At 38.9% G+C, this 27,498-nt stretch overlaps 1 protein-coding gene across 4 annotated transcripts in view; it reads left to right on the top strand.

Annotated features, from left to right (window-relative positions):
* LOC125453139 (dachshund homolog 1-like) overlaps positions 1-18,477 on the top strand; it is a 583,370-nt gene extending 564,893 nt beyond the window's left edge. For all 4 annotated transcript variants that reach the window (XM_048532306.2, XM_048532308.2, XM_048532307.2 and 1 more), the window contains one exon: positions 15,217-18,477. In XM_048532306.2, the coding sequence (XP_048388263.1) occupies positions 15,217-15,254 (38 nt within the window). In that variant the 3' untranslated portion in view covers positions 15,255-18,477. The remainder of the gene's footprint in view (positions 1-15,216) is intronic.
* The last annotated feature ends 9,021 nt before the right edge of the window (positions 18,478-27,498 follow it).

Here is a 27,498-nt window from a genome sequence, read left to right as displayed (position 1 = left end):
CCTTATCTTCCTCACTAGCTGTGACACTTTCCTGTCCTTGATCAGTGCCCAAATCAGGAGAGCTTGTCTTTGGAGTGTGAGTGTATCAATGTGTAAAAAATGCAGGGAACTTACTCCTTCTTTGATTTATCATACTGTCTGTAGTTCAGCCTCCAGCTCATAAGCTCTGAAACGAAGGTACACAAACTTTAATCACTTAGTGCAGGAGCTCCGACTTGCAGCAACAGTGATGTATCACCTGTCTTGCCACCCTTAACATGTTTTTCTTTAATTCATTCACACGATGTGGGTTTCACTAACTGATCAGCATTTATTGCACATCCCATGTTGCCCTTGAGAAAGTGATGGGGAGCTGCTGGTTCTAAGTGACTATTGAATTATTTTATTGAATTATTTATATATTTATATTATGTAGCTTATTAACTTTACCTCCAGTTGCAGTACTCCTTTGAATATAATAAGCCTAGATACCTACCAAACAAGTAGCTTCCTCCTCTGTAGAAGAGTAGAAACCAATTTCTGGAGGCTGAAAATGATTCAGGCAGTTAGAAACATAAGTAATGGAGCACTTCTTTCCTTCTCTCCACTAACTAATTATGTCGCCCAACTCCAAGCACTTAGTGTAAGGCACACTAAGTTGGATCGTTTTATATGTTCCTAACACAAAAGGTTTAGCTGACCCAGTTAGAGAGATTTTAGCTACTTCGTTGATTAACTAAGTCCAAGCACTTTTCCACTAGAGACCACGATAAAGCTCTGACAGGGCTGGCCCAGTAGAATTTAAACTGTAGATTTCAGTTAAAGGTCAAATACAAATTAAATTAGATTTTGTTAAAAAAAAATGACTTATACTCTTTTAATGACTAACTGTCAAATTCAGTCCAATGTTATATTGGTACAACTTTTCAGTATTTGAAAAAAGAAGTCAGCCTGTTTAAGTTCAAGAGCACACATGTTGACAAAATATTCACTAAATATTTTTGCAAATAGTATATTAATTTTCTACCTTCAAGTTCCATGAATAAATATTTCAATAATTCCATTTCACTTCATTTATCAGAAGCTATGCAAAGAATTTCTGATGAACTGGAATTGTATCTTTCAAACATTTTGGTAAAATTGCACTGTATTTATCTCAGCGTTTGCAATAAATTTTTGCCTTGATTGTTCCTAACACTAGATTAGTGAAAATGAACAAGTATGCTGTTGGTCAGGTTCTTAAGTCTTGGCACTAAATCCATGACATGGCAAATGCGATTTGATTGTTAATAAGTTTATAGGAATGTATGACACAATCAAAATCAGAGCATGACTCTAATGGTAGGAAATCTGCATTTTTAATTACAGCACAGGGTTGTCCCATATTTGGGACTGGAGTATGTTGGTCCTGAGTTCAAAATACCCAACAACCAGCTGTTTGGTTCTGGCTACTTGAACCTGAAAATCTATTTTGCCCTGCTAACATGATATTTAAAGCCCATGTTGGTTGATCAAAATTTATTTTTAACCCCCATTCTCCCATTTTCTCCTACATGCACTTGATCATTTTTAATGGAATAGCGTAGAAGCGTGTAAGCAGAGGAACAAATTGTACTGATACATGAGAGAACTAGATAGTAGGATTTTTTTAGATTGCCCTATAGACAGACTAAGCATTGATATTTGTATTTAGGGACAGACAGGGCAAGACTTTCTCCTATGACGACTCTTTCCCCTTGTCCCTCTTACCCCCACACGCAGCTCTCATCAATTCCTAGGCAAATCTGAAGTTACCAGGGTAGAATGTTACTGAGGAAATAGCTTACCCGTATTTCTGTATAGTGAAAAATGATTGAGCACATATCCTAACTGCTATTATTTGTCCTTAGAAACATTGCATTTAAGGGATCCATGTTTGTCAGTTGACATCTAAAATAATTTTACAGAGTCCGGAGTCCCGTCACTGAGTGTCTCTTTATTTATACATGCACGGTACTTATCACTGGTCCAGCTTCCTCAGAGTTAGGTTTCAGAGTGAACAGAATCTCTGATGCTCATGTTTACATCTGTCAGCCAGGGCTCCCTGATGGGGCTGTTAACCTGGTCCAATCAGGGAACCATATTCTTTGAGGTCCACCTGGCTGGCCTTGATACAGTCACGACAATGTCAACCAGTGCTGAATAGTGGACAGTTTTGTTTCTAGGAGCTCTTACTTATTTGCATGTGTTGAGGCTGCTTAATGTCATTTTACAACATCTAGAAAGAAGAATTTTATCTCTTAAATTTCCGTTCAACTAAAACCCAGTTCTTCAATGTTAAATAACAACATACTAACATCCCATTCCCAATTTGGAAATACTGGATTAGTAAATTCATCAAATAATCACTGAATTTTTTTTTCTACATGAAACCTTTGATTTTTTTCACTTGCCATTATGGCCATATATCGGATACTTTGAATATTATAAGCCAGTAACGCCATGTAATCATTCAAGGAAATTTATAGTAAAGAGATGGATGCAAGATTAAATTCGCTTAGCCTTTGCTCCCAGTGGGAAGAGCACTTGAGGGTAGTACAGATTGGATAACTGTTTGAGTTTAGATTCAACAGTTATAGGGGCTTAGCAATTTGTTGTGGTGTGCCTATGATTCAAAATAATGGTGGGAATGTACCTTGGCCTAAAGAATGATTGATTGGAGAAGGCCATATATAATTTTTGCCATGATTTAGTTAGGTAGATGAGCACAGTTATGTCATAACATTGCATGCTTCCAGACTAACTAAATGAAGTTGCTTTTCCATATTGTTCTATCAGCAAAACTAGCTTCCTTTGATTATGGCTGTGCGCTACAGCAGGGGGAAAATCTGTATAATGGTGTGCTTTCTGCTCTAGAGTAAGGCCTGCTGCGCCTGAACAGAATCACACTAGCAAAGTCAACCCACTTGTGGCTCTGGCTGACTCAGTTACCAACTATAACTGCGTGTTGTGAGAGTTCCTCGTCCCAGTCCTAGTTCCACTCAGTAAATTCTCAACCATTCTTCCTGCCCACAAAAGGCACATAAATAACAGAAGACTATGCAATGCTGTATCAAACATAGCAGGATATTGAGATACAAGACTACAACATACACAGAAATAATGCTGAGCTCAAGTTCTGGCCAGAGGTGTTTTGAAATAGTAGGACAAGTGTGTCATGAAAGCTGCTTTTGGTTTATAAAAGTAACTACTGTGTAATGACTCCATAGTGCAGCTTACATTGTTTCAGAAATGACAACCTCATTTTTTTAATTGCACAAATGAGGGCCAATTTCCATTAATCACTAATTACTCAATTATAAGAGTTACAGCAGTCCATATGACTAATTTGTCTTTCAGAAAATTTGGATCAAATTAATTAAAAGCTATCTAGGCATTTTGCATTAGGCAGAGTACAACTTGGATGCACACATCTACCTGCAAACTGCAGGTTATAATCTGGCTGAAAATAAAGTGAAAATTTAACAAAAAGAAAGTGCTGTGAATAGTCTGACCTTGAAATAACCCTGCTGTTAGAGACTGTTATAAAACTCTGCACTAATAGCTCACTAAAGAAGTGGTTGACCAGTTCCCACACTAGACCTGGACTAACACTGATTTCATAGGCACTTAAACAAGGCCTGCATGGCTCTTGTCCAAAATGGCTACCATAAATCATCAAAGTAGCATTGTGTAACTGCAAGGTTATGGAAAAGAAAACTTTTCCTTATCAGCTCACAGAATTCCATAAAATATACTGCACAGAAAAAGACCATTTGGACCAACCATGGGTAACTGTGCTTGGTCATCCTTTCATCCATCCCTATTTATCTTTCAGCGTATCCTTCCATTCTTTTTGTCTCCCTCGCATGTTTATCTAATTTACCCTTAAATACACCTGAACTATTTCCTTGATCTGTTCCTTGCAGTAGCAGCTTCAATGTCCTCACTGCTGCATGTGCAAAGACAGTTCTCCTGAACACTCTATCCGATTGCTTGATGTCAACAAATAATGTTGGCCTCCACATTTTCTAGCGCAGTTGATGGAAACACTGCATTGACTTTATTTAGATGTCACTTCTGAGACACTGCTTTCAAGACATGTTTGATGAAAATACAGATGAATTATTCAGTGTGGGTTAAAGAAACACTGCCTTTCAATCTGAACTCAAATAATAATGACAAAGTCTGCAGCAATGTATGTGACATCTCTATTTAAAAGTAAACTGAAAATGAAAAGTCAACCACGAAACCGGACTGACCACTCATAAAGGAATACATAAATTTCCATTTGCTTATGAATTTCAATTTTGAAACTTTTTGGGGGGTTTTAGTGTGATTTTGCCTCAAGCGGAGTATTTTCACCTGATGTGGTAATGCTTACTTTGTCTCTCGTAATCTAAGACACTGATCATGGATATCATTATGTTGAAGAATCCTACAATTGTTTATTACAGCCAACTATTATGTACAATAATTACATTCACAGATGCATCAGTGTCTGAGCTCATATGAAACTATTCATTTGTACAGAGCAACATGCTTGTAGTGTGTCATGCTTCAGGTGATCTGAGGTAAAATGGAGAATGTGATCTTTCTGACCTTGGATCACATGCCCCATGATATAATGATGATACCATATAGGTACTGTGTATCTTCAAGATATACCATCGTGACACAATCGATTCTAGATTAGTTCCACCATTTAGTTTCAATTCTAACTTGCTCATTATTAAACCTAATTTTGTCTCCAGCAAGAATAGTCCTGGTGTAACTTGAGAGTCAGTTTCATGTTTGAGGACTGCTCTTTTCTGGTATTTTCCTACCTAACAGAGGGATCTTTGAAATTTACTCTAGTCAGGAAAACAGTCTTTAGTTCTAACCTTGTACTGTGCTATCAATTATCAAATAGATCCCTTGATACCCAGTTTCAAGTTTGCTACCAGGCTGTGTTAAGAATATGCATACAATGTGAAATGCAATTCTCAATACACTAAACAGCCTCACAGCCTTGTGCAATAAAAATGCAATTTGATTCAACCACTGTAAAATGATGGTCTCCAGATTCTGCACAAGATTTATTCCAAATAGCAGGGCATTATTACTCGAGTGTGCAGTGAGATTTGCTGGGTCACACCCCTTTTTTTTCAAAGAATTATCTTATTGTTTAATTAAGTTTGCACAACTTCTCTGAACTGTTGCTTGAAAAAATATCACAAGAATGCAATGCCTTGGAGGTTTATAACAAACTAATTTAATTAATCCTGCTGCTGTCTTTTTCCTGGAATTGCTTACATTTTGTTGACAGGAGGCACACCAACAGTAGCCAAGTTAATAAAAATAGAATAAATTCATAACAGATATTAAACCAGCTGTTAATATTGTTGTGTATAGCGACATATTCTTGTAATGTCCATTTATAAGTTTGAAACACACTTTTAGTGTCTAATGTTCTTGTTGGTGATATTAAACTTGTTGAGGTAACTCCTTTTGTCAGTTTATTCTTAAATGCTTTCCCATGCTAAAAGTTAAAGACACGTTCCCATTATGTTTCCTGCTTCAATTCCAGGGAACTCCATTGTATATCCTTCCTGTCCACTTCTCTATCTAAAAATTGTATTGACTTAAAAGCAAATCCAAATACAAAACTTATTTTTACAATCCTGCTCATCTCTAATTAGCTGCTTCCTGTTTTAAGTGATCTTAAGAAAAGGGATGAGGAATTTGGAACAGATGTTCCTCAATGTTTGTTTGCTTTATATTTTGACTTCTTCCTGGCTGTGTTATCAGCTCCTGATGGAACATAACCACTTGTTTGTCATCAATTACTTTTGTGTTCCTTTCCAAAAGAATTAGTGCATCAGATTAAGACATGACTGTGAAATGAATTTTTTTATGCCCCTTTATGCACAGTAGTGCTTAAAAGTAAACCATAGCTTTTAGATTCATTAAAATAAATTGTGCAGGGCCTAATAGATGCTGCTAATGGCTGTGGACAAGAGAAGTTGTACCTGCATACAAACCCAATCTTACAAATAACAGAACAGCACCTTCATTCAAGGTATTGGCAAATAAAAACAAATTAACTCTGACCTCTTCTATATCTCCAAATTTCACTTCATTTTTTCAGCATGCCTTAGCTGTCTTAAACACTGTTGCACCTTCTCTCAGCAACTCCTTAAAACCCGCTTTGTTTAGCTGCCTATCATAGAATCTATACATGAAAAAAGAGGCCATTCAGCCCACATTGACATTTAGAAGAGCATCTTCCCAGACCCACGTCCTATCCTGTAACTCTGCATATACTGCCCACGTACCTTGCACAATTTAACACGGCCAATTCACCCAACCAGCACGTCTTTGGACTGAGAGAAAACCAGAGTAGCTGGTGGAAACCCACAAACGTCGACACAGGAGAATGTGTAAACCCCACACAGACAGTCAACTAAGGCTGGAGTTGAACCTAGGTCCCTGGTGTTGTGAGGCAGCAGTGCTAACTACTGAGCCAGTGTGCCAGCCTACACCCTCTGTGTTTACCATGTGTGCTTGGTGTCAAACTTTATTCATCATTTCAGTGACATACTGTGATATTTTGGTGACAAAAGTAAGCTGTTTCAAACATTGACCCTACTCTACTATTAAGTTAGATCTTGTCTACGCCAGTATCAGTTTGCTATATTGTCACCACATCCTTTGCTGTTGGTCACCAGAAATATGTTGATTTCTTTTGTGAACATGATTAGAGCATCCACAACCCTCTGGTGAGACAATTCCAAAGATGCACCACAATTGGAGTGAAGACATTTCTCTTCATCACTGTCTTAAATTGCCCTCTTCAAAGATTATGTCCCCGATCTAGACTCACCGTCCTATCTAGATCTACCCTGTTACGTCCTGGGAAAATTCTGAAACTTTCAATGAAATCACCTCTTATTCTTGAAAACTTTTGTTAGCCACAGTTGATTCATCTTTCCACTTGAGTTTATGCCCTATGGAATCTATATGCAGTCATAGAGGCCTACAGTACAGAATTATCTATTGTAGGCCTTGTAGAATGCCTCTACTTATTAACCAAAAAAAACGTTCAGTGTATTTTCTTAATCCACCGTAGTCAACTCAGTCAGTGGATGTGATATATTTTGATTTGCAGTCCCATAAAAGAGATTATTGTGTTAAATAACAGCACATGGGATTAATAGTAATAAAGCGGCATGGATTGAGAATCAGTTAATAGACAGGAAACACAGAGACACAGAGAATATTAATAGACAGGTTTCCAATAGACACAGAGAATATTGAAGAAACTCAGTAGATTTGGCAGCATCAAGAGAGAAACAGAGTGGATGCTTTGAGTCTTGTATGACTCTACCTCAGACCGAAAGACATTGAAAAATGGGTGTTTTTATACTTTTGATAAAGGTGGAGATGGAGCAAGGGACAGATGGTGTAGAGGCCCAATGCAAGAGACAAAAGGGGTTGTTTGTGGTGGTGAAAGATGAAAAGACAAGTAAAATGATTGTAAATTAAGGTGAGAAAAGGCGTGAAAATGGGTCCTATATACTGAAAACAAGGTAAACACGACACAAACAAAACAAAACAGATGTTGCTGGAAAAACTCAGCAGGTCTGGCAGCATCTTTGACGAGAACGTTTTGGGTCCTGTGACCCTTCCTGAAACTAATGGCAGCTAGGAAAATGTCAGTTTATATGCAGAAGATAGGGATGGGGAGGGGGTGAGGAGTAAATTATCGGTGAGGACAGAGTCCAAAGGGAGAGAAGAGCAATTGGATAGACAATGGAATGGATGACGATCTGGCTAGGAGGGTGAATAGCTGTTAATGAGGATTGTGGGCAGAGTGGAAAGTGGAAGCAATATCGATGAACTTTTCTAATTCCAGTCAAGAGAGGGAATCAATACTGATATCTTTGATGAGGATTGTTACTGGCTAACAGTAGATAGTATGTAATAGCAGACTGTGATGGTAAGGCCTGGTGTGTGGGGTAGAGGGCTGGGACATGGGAGAGTTCAGGCTTGAACCATCCCCACCCACCACCACCCTCCTCCACTTAGCCAAGCTCATCTTCACCCTCAACAACTTCTCTTTTAACTCCTCTCATTTTCTTCAGGTCAAAGCAGTGACAATGGGAACCTGCATCATCTGCAGTTAGACCTGTCTTTTCGGGGGTATGTGGAACATTCCTTGTTCCAATCCTAGTCCAGATTCCTTCTCTGTTATATCGAAGATATCAGTGCTGCTTCCCTCTCTTGCCTGGAATTAGAAACGTTAATCGATTTTGCTTCTACTTTCCACCCTGCCCTCACTTTCATCGGTCTATCTCTGACTCCTCCCTCCCCTTCCTTGACATCTCTGTTTCCATTTCTGGGGATAGACTGGCCACTAATATCCACATTATCCCACCGACTCCCCCAGCTACCTGGACTACAAATCCTCACAGCCTACTTCCTGTAAAGACTCCATTCTCCATTCCATTCTCCTAGTTCCTCTGTCACAGCTGCGTATGTTCCAATGAGGCCAACTTCGACAAGGGAGCCTCTGAAATGTCCACCTTCTTCCTCAACTGAGGATTCCCCAGCGCTGTTGGCAACAGGTCCGACCCATCTCCCACACTTCTGCCCTCACCCCTTCTCATCCCTCTGACAACGGCGATAGGGTTTCCTTTATCCTCACCTACGATCCCACCAGTATCCACATCCAGAAGATCATCAGCCGTCACTTCCGCCACCTTCAGTGATTCCATTCACAAGACACATATTCTCCTCCCCTCCCTTGCCTGCCTAACACAGGGACCGTTCCCTTTGGGACACCCTGGCCCATACTCCCTTCACGCCCCAACACACCCCCCACAGCCCCACAGCACCTTCCCATGCAAGTGTCATTTGTGTAACACCTGCCCATTTACCCCCTCCCTCCCCAGTTTCCAAGGGCCGAGACATACCTTCCGGGTGAAGCAACATTTCCTGGAATTGAGTCTACTGCATTAGCTGCCCACAATGTGGTTTCGTCCACTTTGAGGAAATGAAGCGTAGACGGAGCGATCACTTTGTAGAACATCAACGTTTTGCCTGTAAAAAAGACCCTGAGCTTCCATGAACCTGCCATTTTAACACATTACCCTTTTCCTTGGCCAAGATCTCTGTCTCAGGCTTGCAGCATTGTTCCAGTGAAGCTCAGCACAAGCTGGGAGAACAACACCTCATTTTACACTTGGGGACCCTGCAGTCTTCTGGATTCAATATCGCATTTAATAATTTTTGGGCCTGAACTTCCCATGTCCTACACCCCTATTCCACATCACCAGACCTTGTCATCACATAGTCTGCCATTTCACATTACCTATTGTTAGCCACTAACATCTCCGTTAACAGCTATACACCCTCCTAGCAGATTGTTCTAAGGAAGGGTCACAGGACCCGAAACATTAACTCTGATTTCTCTTCACAGATGCGTCCAGACCAGCTGAGTTTTTCAGCAACTTCTGTTTTTGTTTCTGTTTTATAGCATCCATAGTTCTTTCTTTCTTTTTTAAAACAAAACAAGGCAATGTGTTTGGGGGTTGGACAGAATATAAGAACGTTTGAAAATAGACTTAATCTGGTCTGTTTCTGAAGCTATGGAATTCTATATTGATACCACAAGGCAGTAATGGGCAAATGTTATACATTCTGAAATTGCATGGGGAGGTGCCATGGGGGAAGTGTTAGGAGTAATGGAGGAGTGGATCAGCGAGTCACACAGGAATGATCCTTGCAGAATGCTGACAGTGGAGAGGAAGGGAATATGTGTTTGGTAGTGATATCCAGCTGGAGGTGGCAGAATTGGCAGAAGGTGAACCTTTAACTGCACAGACAAATAGAGTAGAAAATATGGACAATGGGAACCCTATCATTGTTCTGGGAAGGAAAGGAAGGGATGGGGACAGAAGTGCAGGAGGTAGATTGATCATGGCTAAGAGCTGTTCCAGTAACAATGTGGGGTGGGAGTCCTTACTTGTGGAGAAAGGACGTCCTGTCAGAGGCAACCTAGTGGAAGGTGACATCAAAGAACAGATGGGACAGTGACAGAGAGACTGTGATAACGGAAGGGAATCCTTGCAGGAATCAGGGTATGAGAAAGTGTAATCAAGGTAACTGTGGAGTCGGTGAATTTGTAGTGGATTTTGTTGGACGGCCTGTCCCCAGAAAATGGAAAAAGTGAAGTCCAGTAAGGGAAGGGAAGAGTCAGAGATAGACCTGGTGAAGGTGAGAAAAGGATGCAAATTGGAAGCAAAACTGAATAATTTTATCAATTCTGGATGAGAACAGGAAGTAGTACCAAAACATCCAGTGTTTTGGAGAAATATTTGTGATAATGATCCTGAATGAGACTGGAACAAGGAAGGTTCCAGAAATGTCACAAAGAGACTGACATAGTGAGAACCATGCAGGTACCCAAGGCCATAATTTTACTTGGAGAAATTGAGATGAGTTAAAGGAGAAATTGTTCAAGGTGAGAATGAGCCCATCCAAATGAAGGAGGGCAGTGGTAATGGATGGAACAGTGTGGGTCACTTTCCAAGGAAAGAGTGGAGAGCCTTCGGACGGTCCTGGTTGGGGGTGATGGATATGTAGAAGGATTGCATGTTCACGGTGAAGAGAAGGCAACTAGGACCAGAAAACTGGAAATTATCACGCCAATGTAAACAATCAAAAGAATCACAAATGTAAGTGGGAAGAGACCGAACAAGGGTGGATAAAATAAAGATAGGAAGAAATAAGTTCAATGGGGCAACCGCAGGTTGAAATGGTTAGTCTGTCAGGGCAGTTGTGTTTATGGATTCCGGAAAGGGGATGGAAGCAGGCTGTGTTTAGTTGGTGGACTATGAGGTGGGGAGCTTTGGATGGGGGATCTGTGGAAGAAATGACATCTATGATAGTCCTGGAAACTACAGCCTGATGTTCAATGGCAGGGTCATGATCTAGGGAAGATAGTAGGAAGTGATTGAGAGTTTGCAATCAGCTTCTACCAGGTAGAGGTCATTACGCCAAATAACAATACCATTACCCTTTCATTACGTTTGATAATCAGGTCAGGGTTAAACCTGAGTGAGCGGAATGCAGTAAGTTCAGAGATAGACAGATTAAATTGGGCAATGCAGTAAATTCAGAGACAGACAGATTAAATTGGGTAATGCAGTAAGTTCAGAGACAGACAGATTAGATTGGGTAAAAGGAGCTGCAAAATTAAGGTGGCAAATGTCACATCAGTAATTTTTTAAGCAATCAGTTGCAGAGGGAGGGTCCAGATAGAGAGAACAAATTGGAAATGAGTGATATAATTTGTGTGGTGGGGCGGGGACTCCAGTCTAAAGAAGTGGGCACAGAGGTGAAGCTGACAGAAGAAGAGTTCAGCATCAAGTTATGTCACGTCTGAAATTCATTGAGGTGAGGGCATTTTCTCCCTTTCACACCTCAATTTGCAATCATTTTGCATCTCTTTTTCTCTAACTACCATCAACAACCTCTTTTGTCATTTATAATGGGCCTGTCCACCATCTGTCTCTTCCTCCTTTACCTCTGTCCAAAGTGTAAAAACATCAGCTTTCCAACACCTTTCGGTTCTGAAGAGTCATACCAGACTCAAAATTTTAGCTCTCCACAGATACTGCCAGGCCTGCAGGATTTTCTGAAAACAAAAAGGGCTGGAAATCACAGCAGGACAGACAACATTTGTGGCAACAGAGCAAGCTAACATTTTGAGTTGAGATGAATCTTAATCAGAGCAGCTCTCTCTGCCCATGAATGCTGCCTGACCCACTATAATTTTTAGCATTTACAGATTCCAACATCTGCAGTAATTTGCTCCTGCAGAATTTTCTGGATTTGTTTCAGACTTCCAGCATCCCCAGTATTTTGCTTTTATGAGAGTGGGAACAAATGGGCGATTTTCACATAGGGAAGCCATGATGACAGGGTAATGCAGAGTTCAGTGAATGATTCCCAGCTATTCACGATATATCAATACTTTGGGTGAGGGAGTCAAAATATTTTCAGGTTTTATGATGACACAAAACTGGGTGGGAATGTGAACAGTGAGAAGGATATAAAGAGGCTTCAGAGTGATTTAAATTAGTTGAGTGAGTCGGTAAATACATGGCACATTCATTATAATGTGGCTAATTTTGAACTTGCCCACCCCATTAAAAAAACAAATCAACAGAGTTTATTATGAAGCATTGGGAAAGGTTGATGTACAAAGAGACCTGGCTGTCATAGTATCTCAGTGGGGTGGTGATGGCCTAGTGGTATTATCACTGGACTGTTAATCCAGAGACCCAGATAATGTTCTGGGGACCCACATTTGAATCTCACCATGGCAGATGGTAGAACTTGAATTCAATAAAATACTGGAATTAAGAATCTAACAATGACTGTCAATCTATGGTCGATTATCAAGAAAAACCCATCTGGTTCGCTAATGTCCTTTAGGGAAGGAAACTGCCATCTTTTCCTGGTCTGGCCTACATGTGACTCCAGACCCGCAGCAATATGAGTGACTCGTAAGTGCCCTCTGGGCATTTAGGGATGGGCAATAAACGCTGCCTGGCCAGTGATGCCCTCATCCCATGAAAGAATAAAGGAAAAGTTACTGAAAGCAAGCATGCAGGTGTAGCATGCGGTTAGAAAAGCATATTGTATATGGAATTTCATGGCAAAGTGGTTTGAGTGCATAAATGAAGAAGACTTACTGCAGCTGTACAGTGCCTGGTGACCATGCCTCCAGAACATTGTGTGCAGTTCAGGTCACCTTACCTAAGATATATTTGCCATAGAGGGAGTGTAGCGAAGACTCACCAGACTGATTCCTGGGATGACAAGTTTGTCATATGAGGAGAGATTGGGGTAAATGGTCCTGTGTTTACTGGCATTTAGAAAAAATAGAGAAGGTTTCATTGAAATGTATCAAATTTGGACAGAGCTAGGCAAAATGGATGCAGGGATGATGTTTCTCCTGCCCGGGGGAGTCCCCAGCAAAGACTCGCGGTCTCGAGATATGTGATTGGCCATTTCAGTCTGAGGTGAAGGAAATGCCTTCGCTTATTCTGTGGCAAACCTGTGGAATTCTCTACCACAGGAGGCTGTGGGGTTGCAGTCACTGGATATATTTATAGATTTCTAAAAGTTAAAGGTATCTAGAGATGTGGGAGAGATTGTCATTGTAATAGAGAATCAGCCATGTTCCTGTTGAATGGGAGAGCAGACTTGATGGGCTGAATAGCCTACTCCTGCTCTTACTTCCTGTGTTTATTGCTCATGCCGTCAAAAATCTCCTTTGTTGGGGACATGTAAATATATCGAATTATAAACTGAAATGTAAGTTACTGTTGCTGTGAAAACATTGCTTCTGAAAACAGCACATTGGTTAAAAAAACTCGAAATGAAGATTATTAAGTACTTTTTGCTGTGAGTACTGCTTTTATTTTAAGCTGAATGGCTGTAAACTCTGTCATGACTGAGATTCTAATGTAAAAAGCTATAGAGTAGCTTTATCTTTTGTAGCCATGGCAGGTGGGATATATTTCACACTTGACACCTTAAAGGCAAGATACATTCATCCAACTGTTAGGAGCATTATGCAAACATGCTGATAGAGGATACATTAGCTTTTATACAGGACCCAGTGACAGCAGATCAAACCTCACAGTTCTGAAATGGGGTATATTACAAATCCATCAGTAAATGCATTTCTGCAGTAGTCTCCTCAACATTCAAATAATAGTTGATAAAGCACTTTATTCTATACTTTGCTTGAAGGGTGAAATAGTAACACTGATTGAGAATAACTGATTGATGTAGTGTCAAATGAAGCTCAAAAAAACAATCAAGGTTGTTCTAATGTACATAAACCACAAGAGCTAGTGATTTAATTGCCAGCAGAACCTCCTTCCGGTTACATTCGGAAATATGAAGAAAACTGCAGAGCTATTGGGAACGGCAGAGAAGTTGGACTGATTAGATCATTTCAGAGAGCTGGCAGAGTTGTGATGGACTGAATGATAACCCATTCTGGCATATTATTCTATAATCCTTAATCACCTCAGTTCTTACTGTTGAGAATTTGAAGAAATGCTCTTTTCTGCAATGCAAAATCTGCTCAGCGTATTACGGGGAATCACACCTCTATGCAACCCTAGGGGGAAAAGAATTTTTTTCTGAACACAGTGTAGTTTAAGCATAGGAAAATCAGCAGGTTCAGTTGAAGGGTTATTGGATATGAAACATTGACTCAGTTTTCTCCACACAGATGCTGCCAGACCTGCTGAGTTTCTCCAGCAATTTCTGCTTTTGTTCCAGATTTCCAGCAACCGTACTTTTGTTGTTGTTTTGTGTGGCTTTAAGCGTCTTTACCTCAAGAATAGTCATTACCCATTCTGGAGAGAGACCTCTTTTACTTTGTAATTAGTTGTGTGATGCCACCTGCTTCCACTGTATTCTTAAGTCTCCTGTGGTCCGAGTGTAGAGTCAACTTCATTTAAACATATCGGGTAGGTCCCACACTCAGTGTTTGGTTATAAAGTAGCTCACATCTCTGTTCCATTTCTCCTTGAAGCATAGTCTTTTCCTACCTTAATCTGTGCCATTTAAGATTAAGCTATATTGTGACAGGCTGGTAGCCTTGATTTTGACTTCTCCAACACAGATCCCAATGTTTACTTTTCACAAAGTGTGCCAGAGACTTTTTCACATCTGTTGAAGGTTGTTTAGCAACAGTAGTGTGATAAAAACATGACAGTTTATCTCAGACATGCCCTTATTTGATATGCAGATGAATCCACTTTACAACACAACTCGTTGAATAGTGATCAGGAGTAGGAACCCCAGACTCATTGTAATTCTTTGATCCAATGTGCCGCTTTTCAATATAATCAAAAGGATAAACTCACACAGAGATATAAATGGACCCATTGTTGTGGATGCCATTGAATCATCCCATTTTCACCAGAGTGCATGTAAGCGTAAAATGTAAACTCTAAACTGATACTAGTAAATGAAAATCGAGAATCCTAACCCCCTCCATCTAGTGAAATGTACATAAATATATTAAAAAGGGTAAAGGTCGGACTTAGAGCAGCAGCCCTCACCCCCCGCCATCCCAATTTGAACTGAATCCGAATATTGTTGTTTAAATATAGGTCACCAAATTGTGTTTTTTTTTTACAGATGGAAGGATGTATCTGAAGTCATCTGTCATGTACTGAGATAACGGCGCAGTAACGCACGCTACATGGCATGAAAAGACAATTAGGAACACAAAAGAAACAATGTATAAAAAGACAAAATACTGTCCTCTCTGAACAAGCGGGTTAACTGTACTTTCGAGACAGCTTTACCCAGTCTGCATAACTATGTTACTGTGTCACCCATGAAATGTTTGATGTATTAACGACGAGAGTCCTCTTGCACCAACTGACTTCGATGGCAGAACTCGCTGAAGCAAACACTGTTGCTGAACCAGAAACGACTAAACTCAAATGGTGACTACATTCAGGAGGTCACGGCTGGCAGGCACACATGAATAAATGGCGCAAGCACGAGCTTTGTGCTTTTTTCTTTTGGACTAAATTATGACCAGTGCTGACAGGTACAGTGTTAAGCACACTACGCAAAAAATAAAATACTCACCAGTAGTCAAAAAGAAGCAAACAAATTTTTCTTTTAAATATTTGTTGTCCACCCCTTTCCCTCCAGCTCTCTCGTGTTCCTGTCATTGTGTTTAAATCCAGCAAGTAAGTTTTAAAGTGTTCATTCTGGAATTCAATGGAATTTAACTCAGAATTTGGAGGTAATTACAAATCAAACAATACTACATCCATATTACGCAGATGTGTGTTTGAGCCGGAGACAAAAAGACATATTAAGGCAAACCTCAGAAGATAAACCTGGTATTGAGATTTTTCAGCATTAGCAACTAAAATTTAAAGAAATACATAATAAAGAGAAGTGAATGTAAGTTGTTTTTAAGTCATGAAAATACATAATTGTGCACTCCACCCAGACAAACCTGTGAATGCTGTTTGCTTCTTCCAGCCAAGCTACTGGTCGTGTGTATATATGACACAGGGAGGTAATGTGTATGCAGTAGATTACTAGAGAATAAAACTACACAGTACTTTTGAAATTTAGATGCTGATATGTTTTGTCACTATTTGTTCCAGAAACTGCAATTTTTTTTGTGATGAAGCTCATTAACAAAGCATGCAGGCATGTAAATATTTGTTCTCAAGTCACAGTATTACTGATCGGGATCCTTGGCGTCTGATGTGCGCCTCTGCAAAATCAGCACGGTGGGTCAGAAGTTCCTTTCTGCCTGCCACTCATGTGAGGAGAGCTTGTCTCTAACTCTCTGATACAGAACTGATGATATTAATTAAGATCTGTGGCAATTGCAGCAAGTTGGATCAAAATGCCACAGAAATGTTTCTCATTTTATTTTTTTTTGCGTCACCTTGAGACGTTACTCTTCAAAAATAAAATAGGAACTTTGCAACACTTGATGTAACAGTTGAAAAAAAACCTAGCTGAGTGGTGAGTTGAAGTCTGTATTCTCCCTGTGTAATAGGGAAGGATGGTTATGTGTAATTATCACTGTCTTTGATAAACTGTGTGTTCACCTTTGTGCAAATACTTGGAAGTAAACTCCAACACAATGCTAATTTGCTAGTGTAGCTTTTTCTCTTCATTTTGCCTTTGTTCACTGCCATAGTAACCCTTAAAAAGACTCTCCTTGCAAAGAAAAACAAACTGCCACTGTTGACCGCAGTGCAAAGAGAACAAGTTAAACTGTACTTTATTGTACCTTGTCATTTTTCTTTGCCATAGGTGAATTTTGAACCATCAAATCTGACAAATTTATAGGTATTGCAGGGCCCTGAAAATGCTTTCAAGTTCGCAGCTTGTCAAAAAATCTTTCCCTTGCTAAACAGTCTATTTGACTGACTTTGTGAAATCTGGTAGCACTAGTCAACTTTTGTTTTTAAGAAAGGGGCAAAAGAGTAACAAGAGATGTGGTTTCAAGTTCAAAATGACAAAGAGCTCAGAAATGTAAAATTACCAAAAAGAAGCAATGAGCAAGTTTGAACTTCTGACTGGATCTATCAACTTGTTTTTGGTATTTGGACAAAACATCTGTGCCTGTTTTTTGAAATGGCAGACCTGAAGTACCAAAAATGCATGGATTTAGAAGAAAAATAGTTTTTGAATATACAAAGCAACAATAAAAAAACCCATCATGAGATTTTAGTATTTGGGTGGCAATAATGGTATGACAGACATTTGAAGGAAAAGTTAACATGTAAACCTACCATCTTGGAATAATCAATGACACAACCTGGCAGGTGAATTTTCCATTGTCTTCCCAGTATTTTACTTCCCAGGCAGAGCATCTTAAGAATTGAGAAAGGAAAAACTGAAAATGGAAGATTCTTGTTTTTTTTAGCAGTGATGGTCTTGAAAGGGTTAACAACTGTGTTGATGTGCATTCTGGTAAGGAAAGCAAACAAATTGTCCATGTGATCCTTTGTTTTTAAGACGAGAAAGAAAACATTTAAAAATTCTTACTGAACATTTGTTGTTCCTCTGCTCCTTGCATAGAGTCTTTATTTTAATGTAGATCAACCTGGGACAATTACATGTTAGTACATTCCCATCCCCTTCACAGATTTAGTGCAGTTGTGATCAGTCATATTTCAATGGTTAACATGTGACTGTCAAGACAAAACCATACTCTGCCAATCTAAGTCAGACATTCCCACATTCCAGTTGGCACAAGACACAAGTGGCTGGCACTTTGATGGTTCATCAGGTTTCAACATTTGGTTGAACTGTTTGAGATGCCAAACGCTTTGGTTTTGGAAACAGAAGTGAAAAGGGTAAAAGGAAGCTTATTTAGAAACCCAAATATTGGCAAGGGTTTCAAGAGAAAGAGAATATTTTAGAATATTAATGCAGGATTTCAAGGAAACATGTCATAATAAGGTTGTGCTGTAGATTTATTTCTGAATTACCCCAGTTTTACAGTTTATTAGAATCTGCTCATTGACTCCCAGTACAATTCATTTTCTCATTATTGTTTATACATTTTTCACATGAACATTTTAATGTTTAGCTACCCTGTATTATAACCATATTTGTGCTCTATGCAAGCCCTTGGAACAGAACACACTCATCTTCAACTAAGACATACGAAAATTGTCTATTTTTATCTATATATTTAAAGTTTTCTAAAAAAAAAGGTTATTACGAATTTTGTTGTACAAAATCTGTACAAAAAAATCTGTTTTTACATCATAATGCAAGAAATCGAGATTTTTCTATGGTAGCTTAGTTATTTGAGCCTGGTTTAAATGTGAGAACCACGTTTACTGTATTGTATTTAATTTCCTTTCTTTTCAACAATCTGCTAATAAAATTGTCTGAAATCTCCATATGACGTCCACATACTTATTGATTTCTTCCTTCGTAACCTCAGACAGGTTTTTTTTTTCCGGCTCACTTCAAGATATCTGCTCGGCTAAGCTTTCTCCAGTAAGTGCAATGTTATACATGATGAATATTTCCTCATGACTGCGAAAAAAAACAGAACTAAATTTAGACCCTCTGTCAAACATCCAGTGAAAGCATCATGGATTAAGTCGCCTCCTTCTGTGACCACCATTCTATGATACAAAACTATGATAGCCGCCTTGTTTACTTGAAGAATTGAATTGTTAAAATGTAGTTACCAGTTTGAGTTATACTGCATCTGTATGTCTTCCGCTTACATGTGCAGAGCTCCCATTCCTGGTGACCCGGGACCTTAATGTTAGTCAAATTCTGGTTTGAAACACTGCTCATTTGATAATAGGAAAATTGTTCACAATGAATTGTGCAGAGACAAGTGGCAGGTCAGATGACTGAGTAGAACATAAATAAGCAGCGAAAAATGACTGCAAAAAAAGCAAATGAAGGAAAACGTTTGTGTATGAGAGAAAGATAGAAAAATAAAAGCTGACATTAAGAGTTTCTATAAAAATTTAAAGAGGAAACAGTTAACAAAATGAGCCTTAGTAGGAAATGAGCCTGGAGAATTGATAATGATAAATCAAGTTTGAAAGTTGATTTGAATAGAGATTTTATATCACTCTTCAATATACAGGACACAAATAATATCCCAGAACCTGTTATAAATCAGTAAATGAAAAGAAGGGAGGAACTCAAGAAGGTTATAAACACAAGAGAACTGGTACTGAGTAAATTGCTGACATGTAGGCTTGTCCATGTCTCTTATCCTAAAAGAAGTGAGAACTGAGACAGTTTATGCTTTGGCTTTGTTTTAGTTTTCCAAAACTCAATAAATTTGGGAAAGATCCCATTAGATTGGGAGCTGACAAGTGTAATTCCTGCATTCATAAAGGGAGGGAGATAAATACAAGAAACTACAGGAGAGTTAGCATAATATCTGACAAAAGGCAAATCTTAAAGCTATTATTGAAGACATTATAGCAGGGCACTTAGATAAGTTCAAGGTAAAGGCAGAGTCAGCATGGCTTTATGAAAGGGAAATCATGTTTAGTAAACTACTGAATTTGTTTGAGGATGTAAGCTGTGCTATATATAGAGGAAAACTAGTGGATATTCTGTACTTAGATTTCCAAAAGGCATTTGATATAGAGCTACATCAAAGATTATTGCAGAAAAATTCATGGATTACGGGATAGCATACCAGCTAGGATTGGAGATTGGTTAGCTACCCGGAAGCAGAAAGTAAGCGAACATGGATTTTCTTCTCTGTTTGACAAGCTGTTGCAAGGGTATTGTGACCTCAACTGTTCACAAATTATTTATTTTGACCAAAGGGAAAGGATAGAAGATATGGTTGTTAAACTTGATAATGACACAGATAGGTAATAAACTAAATTCTGAAGGATACATGAGGAGGCTATAAAAGACATGGGTGGGAGTGGGCAACAATTTGAAAAATGTAGAATGATGTGGATGAATGTGAAATTTCCCATTCAGGCAGCAAAATAACCAAATTGGCAAGAGATTACTGAGCCCTGGGGTGCAGAGAAATCAGAGTGCATGGATCCTTGTGCACAAATCACAAAGTATTCACATAGAGGCATAGCAACTATTTAGGAAAGCTCTTAGAATATTATATTTTGTTGTGAGGAGAATTGAATACAAGAGTAGGGAGATTATTCTTCAGTTATGCAGGGCACGAGTGAGATCATGTCTGAATACCCTGCACAGTATTTGGTTCATTTTTATTTTAGGCAGGATGTAAATGTGTTGGAAGCTGAAAGTTTTCCATATGAATAACTGGAATGGCCAGGTTGTCTTGTCAGGTTGGGTTGAACAGGCTACTTTTATATTACTAGAATTTAGAAGAAGAAGTGGCGATTTGATTGAAGCCTATCATGAGGAGTTTTAACAGGTTGATGTGGATAGAATGTTTCTTCTGACAAGATATCACTGGTTTGTATTAAGGAATGACCCATTTGAAATAGAGATGAGGTGATTTTTTTTATATAGAGGGTTGTGAGTTTGTGGCACTCTTTTCCTGTAGAAGTGGAAACAGAGTCATTGAATATTTTGAATATAAGACAGAAGTGGGTAGATTTTTTAGTAAGCAAGGGGTCAAAAGATGAGCAGTGTAGGTTGAAAATGTAGGTTTGAATTTACAGTAGGATCGACCATTTTATTAGAGACAAAAAAAACTGCAGATTCTGGAATCCAAGGTAGCCAATAGGACACTGGAAGAACACCATTCCAACGACTGACCAGGTCATATCTACCACCAGTGTCCACCTATCACCATCATTCTGCCTCCTCCCTGTTTCCCCCCCACCACTTTATCTGCTGCTCCCCCTTCTCCATATACAGTTCTGAAGAAGGGTCATACCTGAAACATTGACTGCTCCTTTTCTCCAGATGCTGCCTGGCCTGCTGTGTTCTTCCAGCCTCCTGTTTGTCTACCAACCATTTTACCAATTGGCCAAATAGTTTGCTGCTCCTTATTCATATGTTTGCATTCCATCTGACTCAGGCGACTTTTTGGTTTGCCCAATATGCCCGGAGAAAGTGGATAGTAATCAGATGATATGATATTTCCCATTATTTTGGGGGTTCTGTTTCAGCTGGACGGAGCCACAAGACCTGTCCCTATAAATTGTGCTTTGCCTGTTGAATGGTGCAATTAGAATATTTATAGGAACATAGCATTTGAACACAAGAGTTTTGGCCTTTCCAGTCTGCTCCACCTGGCAGGGACTTTGCGTAAGTCTTGGAGTCATGTTTGGGAACTTGATGATGTAGATGGACTCTCAGTAATTTTCTTTCATTCTTTCATACCTCAAAACGCCACTGGATTGTGGCGGCAGAACACATTTTGTCTCTAGATATATGTGACAATATATCATTCTTTCATAAGGTCATGGCTAATCTGGTTGTAGTATCAAATTAACTTTGCTGTCTGTACCTCCCCATAATTCTTTACTGCTGTATCTACCAAAAATCCAATTCAATCCAAAATATAATCTCATTTCCTTTTCACTTATGCCATGACAACATTTAATTTAATCTATTTGATTCACACAAAGTGAGAGATCTAGTGGCTGTAAATGAGTAAATGAGTCAACTAATTCAAGTTACACTTGTATCTTGATGTCTGCCGTGGTTTGATTGTGCTACCTGCTGAGAGACCTAAGCATTAAGATTGCAGATGCTGAAATGAGCATTTTGCACATAGTCTAAGGGCAAGGTCTAACTTCTTAGTTACTTATCCGTCATCCTGAGCATCTAATTTAGAGGGGGAAAAAGACTGCATTTCCTGTGACACTGTTGTGCTTAATATATTGGCATCTTTTTGGCTGTGCGAAGGTTGGCCACGGTGGGTGGATGTAATGGCAGATTGCACAGAGGTCAATCGATTAAAAATGGCTACAATTTCCCTTCTCCCTCTTGCCAATCCATTGATACATATTTCTACTAAATTGCTGGGTTGTACAGGTGGTGCAAGTGTACTCTGGGCAAAAAAAAGGTGTTTGGCAAATTCATAGGAGCTGATACTGCCTGCAACAAGTCGGGGTGTTGGCTAATCTACAATCTGCTCATCGCTACCTCCTGACTCATACTTAAACATAGAAGTAGAAGAAAAATAAGCAGGAATAGCCCCTTGAGCCTGCTCCAACATTCAATAAGGCTGGCCTGATTGTGATCTTAGTTACCCCTTTCTGTTTGACCCTGTCCCCACTATTCTTAACTCCCTTTGATCAATTGTTGCAGAAGAATTTTTCAGAATTCATTTTTGTCTAACTTGGCCAGCAGATTTATGTTTTAAATCTGTTGTTTTATCTTTTCTGTATAACTACAGGCTACAGGGAGATGTGAGAATATTAGGAGTTATGATGCCCAATTACATTGTACATGAATGGATAGACATGGTAACCAGGTGGTCTTCCGAAGAATTTTCTTTGCATTTTTGTACTACAACTACATTATCAGTGAAAAGTCTTTGGCAGTAATCCAGATATTTGTAAACAATAACAATTTGCATTTATACGAATATTTTGCAGTTATTTTGCATTTATTGATTTCAAGCAAAATTTGCTGATGGGTCACATGAGCCACGAGGGTAGGTGACCAATAAATTGATTAATAAGTGTCAAAGATTTTAATGATTATCTTAATGGAGGAGAACATGATGAAGAAGTAAATGGGTTTAAAGGGTAAAGTCCCCAATTCAGGATTAAAGCAGCTGAGAAAATGGTTATGAATGTTGGAATGATTAGAGCCTGGACGCTTAAGAGGCCGGGATTAGAGTGACACATATATGCTGGAGGGCTATGGAGCTCTAGCTTACAGCGATAGGGAGGAGTGTGGCCATGGACTGATTTGAAAACTAGGTTGAGAAATTTAACGTTGAGGCTCTGCCTTACTGATGGCAATGTCAATCGAAAGACATGGGTTGATGGCTGAACAAGACTTTGTATGGGTTGGGACGTGGTAGCTGATCTGGAATGAAATCAAGCATTATAAAGGTGTGAGATCAGGTAGAAGTCAGAAATTGTGAGGTTCAGCAATAATGAAATCTTGAATGAGGGTTGCAGCAACTTTTGGCCAGATGTGGGACAGGATTGGGTTATGTTCCAGTAGTGGAATCAAGTAGTCTTTCTGTGTTTGCAAACTCATCTCAGGATCAAACGATACAATGATTCATCATAGCCCCATAGCACCTGGTATTTGGATGAGGAATCCTTTGTTCTGAAGAGTTCCAGTCTTTACTGTTGTAGCAAAAATTATCCCCAAGTCTTTTACAACATTATTACAGCTGAGTGAAAAAACACAAGCAGAAGAAATTTTCCCGTCTGGCTTTTCTAAGTGTATCAACGGGTGTGAAAGTTATTGTGTGTAGTTTGCATAAAAAGGACTGAGGAGCTGGATTAATTTGAATTACAGAATTACAAATTAGCTGACGGTCGTGAGGAGACAATGCAAAGCAATGCAGCCCATATCAGAAATAAACACAGAAAATACTGGAAATGCTCAGCAGGTTAGGCAACATCTGTAGAAGGAAAAACAATGAACAAGCTCAGATCAACTGATGACCATTGTTGACATTATGATTTTTAGCATATGCCATTTGAAAAAAAAGGATGTGAGCTTTAGATAGAAGTGTAGCTTTTGTTGCCCTTCTCTAATTACACTCAAATTGAATGGCTTGTTCAGCTTCTCCAGAAGACAATTTAGGATCAACCACAATCCTGTGGATCTGGACTCAGACATACACCAGACCAAGTAAAGATTGTGAATTCCATTCCTTAAAGGCCATTGGTGAACCAGCAAAGTTTATTCATGACAGGAAACGATAGCTTCATGGTTACCATCTCTGGAACTCTTTTCAAAATTCATTGATTGAATTTAAATTCCATGGGCTACTACCGTGGGAATTCGAGCCCGTGTCTCCACGGCAATAACCTGGGCCTCTGGATTAACTTTTTAAAATTTAATTTTGTTTATTATTGTCACATAAACCTAGGTACAGTGAAAAGTTTCATTTTGCATGCAATCCAGGCAGATCATACCACACAAAGTGCATAAGTGTAATAGAACAGAGTGAAGAATAAAATGTTACAACTGCAGAGAAGGTCCACGATAGTGAAATCAACATTGTATTTAAAAATTGAGAGATCCACTCAGAAGTCTAAAAGCAGAGGAAAGAAGCTGCTCCTGAATCTCTTGGTACGTGTATTTAAACTTCTGTATCTTTTGGCCTATGGAAGAGGTTGGAAGAGATAATAAATGAGGTTGGAGGGGTCTTTGATCATATTGACTGCCTTTCCGAGGCAGCAAGAAGTATAGATAGAGTCAACAGATGGAAGGTTGGCTTGCGTGATGATTTGGGCAGTATTCACAACTCTCTGCAATTTCTTACAGTCTTGGGCAGTTTCCATATCAAGCTGTGATGCAGCCAGATAGAATTATTTCTATGGTGGAGCTCTTAGAATTGATAACAGCCTTTATGAACATGCCAAATTTCCTTTGCTTCCTGAGGAAGTAATGGCATTGTTATGATTTCTTGAACATTGCATCAACTTGAGTGGACCAGGAGAGATTGTTGGTTATCATTACTCCTAGGAAATTGATGCTCTCAACTATCTCCACCTCAGCTCCATTGATGTAGACAGGGATATGACCTCCACTTTTCTTCCTGAAGTCAATTACCAGCTCTTTCATTTTGCTGATGTTGAGGGAGAGATTATTATATTTACACCATGCCACCAGGTGCACTATCACTTTCCTGTAGTTTGTCTCATCATTGTTTCAGTTCCAGTCTTCAACAGTTGTGTCATCAGCAAACTTGTAGATGGAGTTGGGACAAAATGTGGCCACTCAGTCTCAAGTATACAAGGAGTGTATAGTAAAGGACTGGTGGTGAGTATTGTCACGGAGGGGATATTGTTACCTATTCTCACTGATTGTAGCCTGTGGGTCAGGAAGTCAAGGATCCAGTTGCAAAGGGTGGAGCAGAAACCTAGGTCTCCTGGGGGAGGATTACTAATTTTAATGAAACTACCATCACACCACTGTAATGTCCAAGCAATGATGAAACTGAAGAAAGTCATTTTGAGACTTTTAGCATTGGTTGACTACAATGCAAAAATCCACATTGAAATGAGAGAACTGTATTTTGAAACAATAGTCATTCTCCAATTCCTACTGTTCACTCTATTGCTCTATAATTCTCTAGCAATTCATATCCTTCAACTCCATGGTGTCGTAGTGTTTCCTTAAATTCATTGTCACAGAAGATTTCCACTGTGCATTGACTTTGGCAAAATCATAAATCCACTCTTTACAAGCATGTTCGCAATTTCCTCACAGCTAACACACAGAGAAGGCTCCCCAAATGTTTTCTGTAATAATTAATTGCTAATATTTTCCTCTGCACATTAGTGTAACAAATTTATAATGGTATTGGCAAATATCATTAAAATTAATATGTAAAATATTGAGATATATTCATAAACATCCTATCATATTGAAAAATTACATTCAAACTAACTTGATTCGAGCTTGTTGGCAATGATCTAAACTAACTCTTAAAATGTTCTATTTTTCTTTAAATACAAGATCTCCTGTTTTGAAAAAATATTTGCAGAATACTATACATTTGAAACAAAGATATTCTATGAACAGTAATTCATTTGTGCTCTCGTTTTCCAATTTAAATGCTGATGCTAAACAATGCTAACAACATGGAAAAATTAATGTGTAGCTTTTGAATTAGGGCCCAGGGGTGTTAATTTAAGGGAAGGGACATTTAAAACAAAACAACACAACACACCATAAATCATATGAGCAGAGAAATTATTGTTAGTAATGATCTTTAAAATCACCTTTGCACCAAAGAAAACCTCATGGATATACAATTCAACTTACTGAATAAAACCAGGAGTTCCACATCTTCTGTTAAAAGTTAAGTTTATTACTCGTCCCAGAAAGTATTCCTCACAACTCCAGGGAATAATTGTCCAATAAATTAACTGTGGGCTTTAGCAACCCAAAGCCTTTTAGTACAAGCTTTTTCAAATGTGACTAATGATTGCTGAAAGTCTATCCTTTGTGATCCAATTTACTGCAGACCTGTATTTTGCATTTTTGCTTTTTAAAAACCTAAGCATTTTCTGTCCCACTTTTTTTTTGCTTGCCCTTGAAATAATCCGACCACTCATTGACACTTCACCAATTGACCATTGTTGTGTGAAGCTGGTGGATGCTGCTTAGTTGCCCCATTGTGGATATTAATTGTGACCCTGGTCCATCTGGCCCATCACTCACTTTTAACCAGCATTCTCTAAACAGAAAACCCTTAGGACACAAAGAAAATTGAGATATGGGCATGGAGAGAGAAGTCAAGTTGATATTGAAGTTCAGACTTAATCTTATGAATTATTTTTATTTCAAAAATATACCTTATTCATAAAAAAAGTTGTATATGTACATAGTCACAAACATGGTTCTGTTATATACAGTTTTTCATATCGAGGAAACAAACAAATCATTATACTTTGACTCTTATCAAAAAAAACCTCCCTCACACATACAGTGCTAATATTTACATATATTTGAGGAGCTAGGAAGGTGCAATAACTGAACTGACCCCCATTTACCCCCAGCAGGAATACCTCGGACAATGGTCTTACCCCACCGCACCTTGGCAGCAGCTGCTCCAAGCTTTAGCGCATCCCTAGGAAAGCAACAACTTTTTATTTCAAAAATATACTTTATTAGTAAAAAAAATCTGCGAGTATACATAGTCACAAACACAGTTCTGTTCTGTATACTAGCTGAAATGAAAGATCAAGCCTAAGGGACAATATTCCCCTGCTCCTCTTTCTTCCGCTCTGATCTGGCTAATTTCCTAATCATGCTGGGGTTAGACCAAACATTTTTTTAGTGATAGCAATGTTTACTTTTGATAGGTTATTTGAATTTGAAATAAATATTTCTTATGTACCCCAACCCAGCTCACATACCTCACGGAGATACTGACTGAATACTGATAAAATTCCAAGGATGGCAGAGAAGTTGGCAATTGGTTCATGAGGGGTTAAGTCTGAGGCATTTTACATGATACTATCAGATTGGAAGGATATTTAGTTACTGTGGGAGGCTAAAAACAACAGAAGTCAGCTATTTACAATGGCAGGAGAACAATGCACTTAGGATTTGTGTACATTCAAATGCTATTTTCTTGAGATGAATTACTGTGGGGCAAAACAGCATAAAAGCATACTCGATAGTTCTTGTTAAACAAGCACATTTTCCATAATTGTACTGCCAGCTAAGCAAACTACTTGCATTTAGATGATTTATTTATGTGCATTTCTGTATTTATGGTGCAGTTATTCGTGTTTTTATTTCTGCTTTTCATTCACAAGACAAGGCAAGGAATCATTC

Source organism: Stegostoma tigrinum, chromosome 6 (genome assembly GCF_030684315.1).
Source record: "Stegostoma tigrinum isolate sSteTig4 chromosome 6, sSteTig4.hap1, whole genome shotgun sequence".
Taxonomy (NCBI): Eukaryota; Metazoa; Chordata; class Chondrichthyes; order Orectolobiformes; family Stegostomatidae; genus Stegostoma; species Stegostoma tigrinum.
This window is presented reverse-complemented; position numbering and strand designations above follow the sequence as displayed.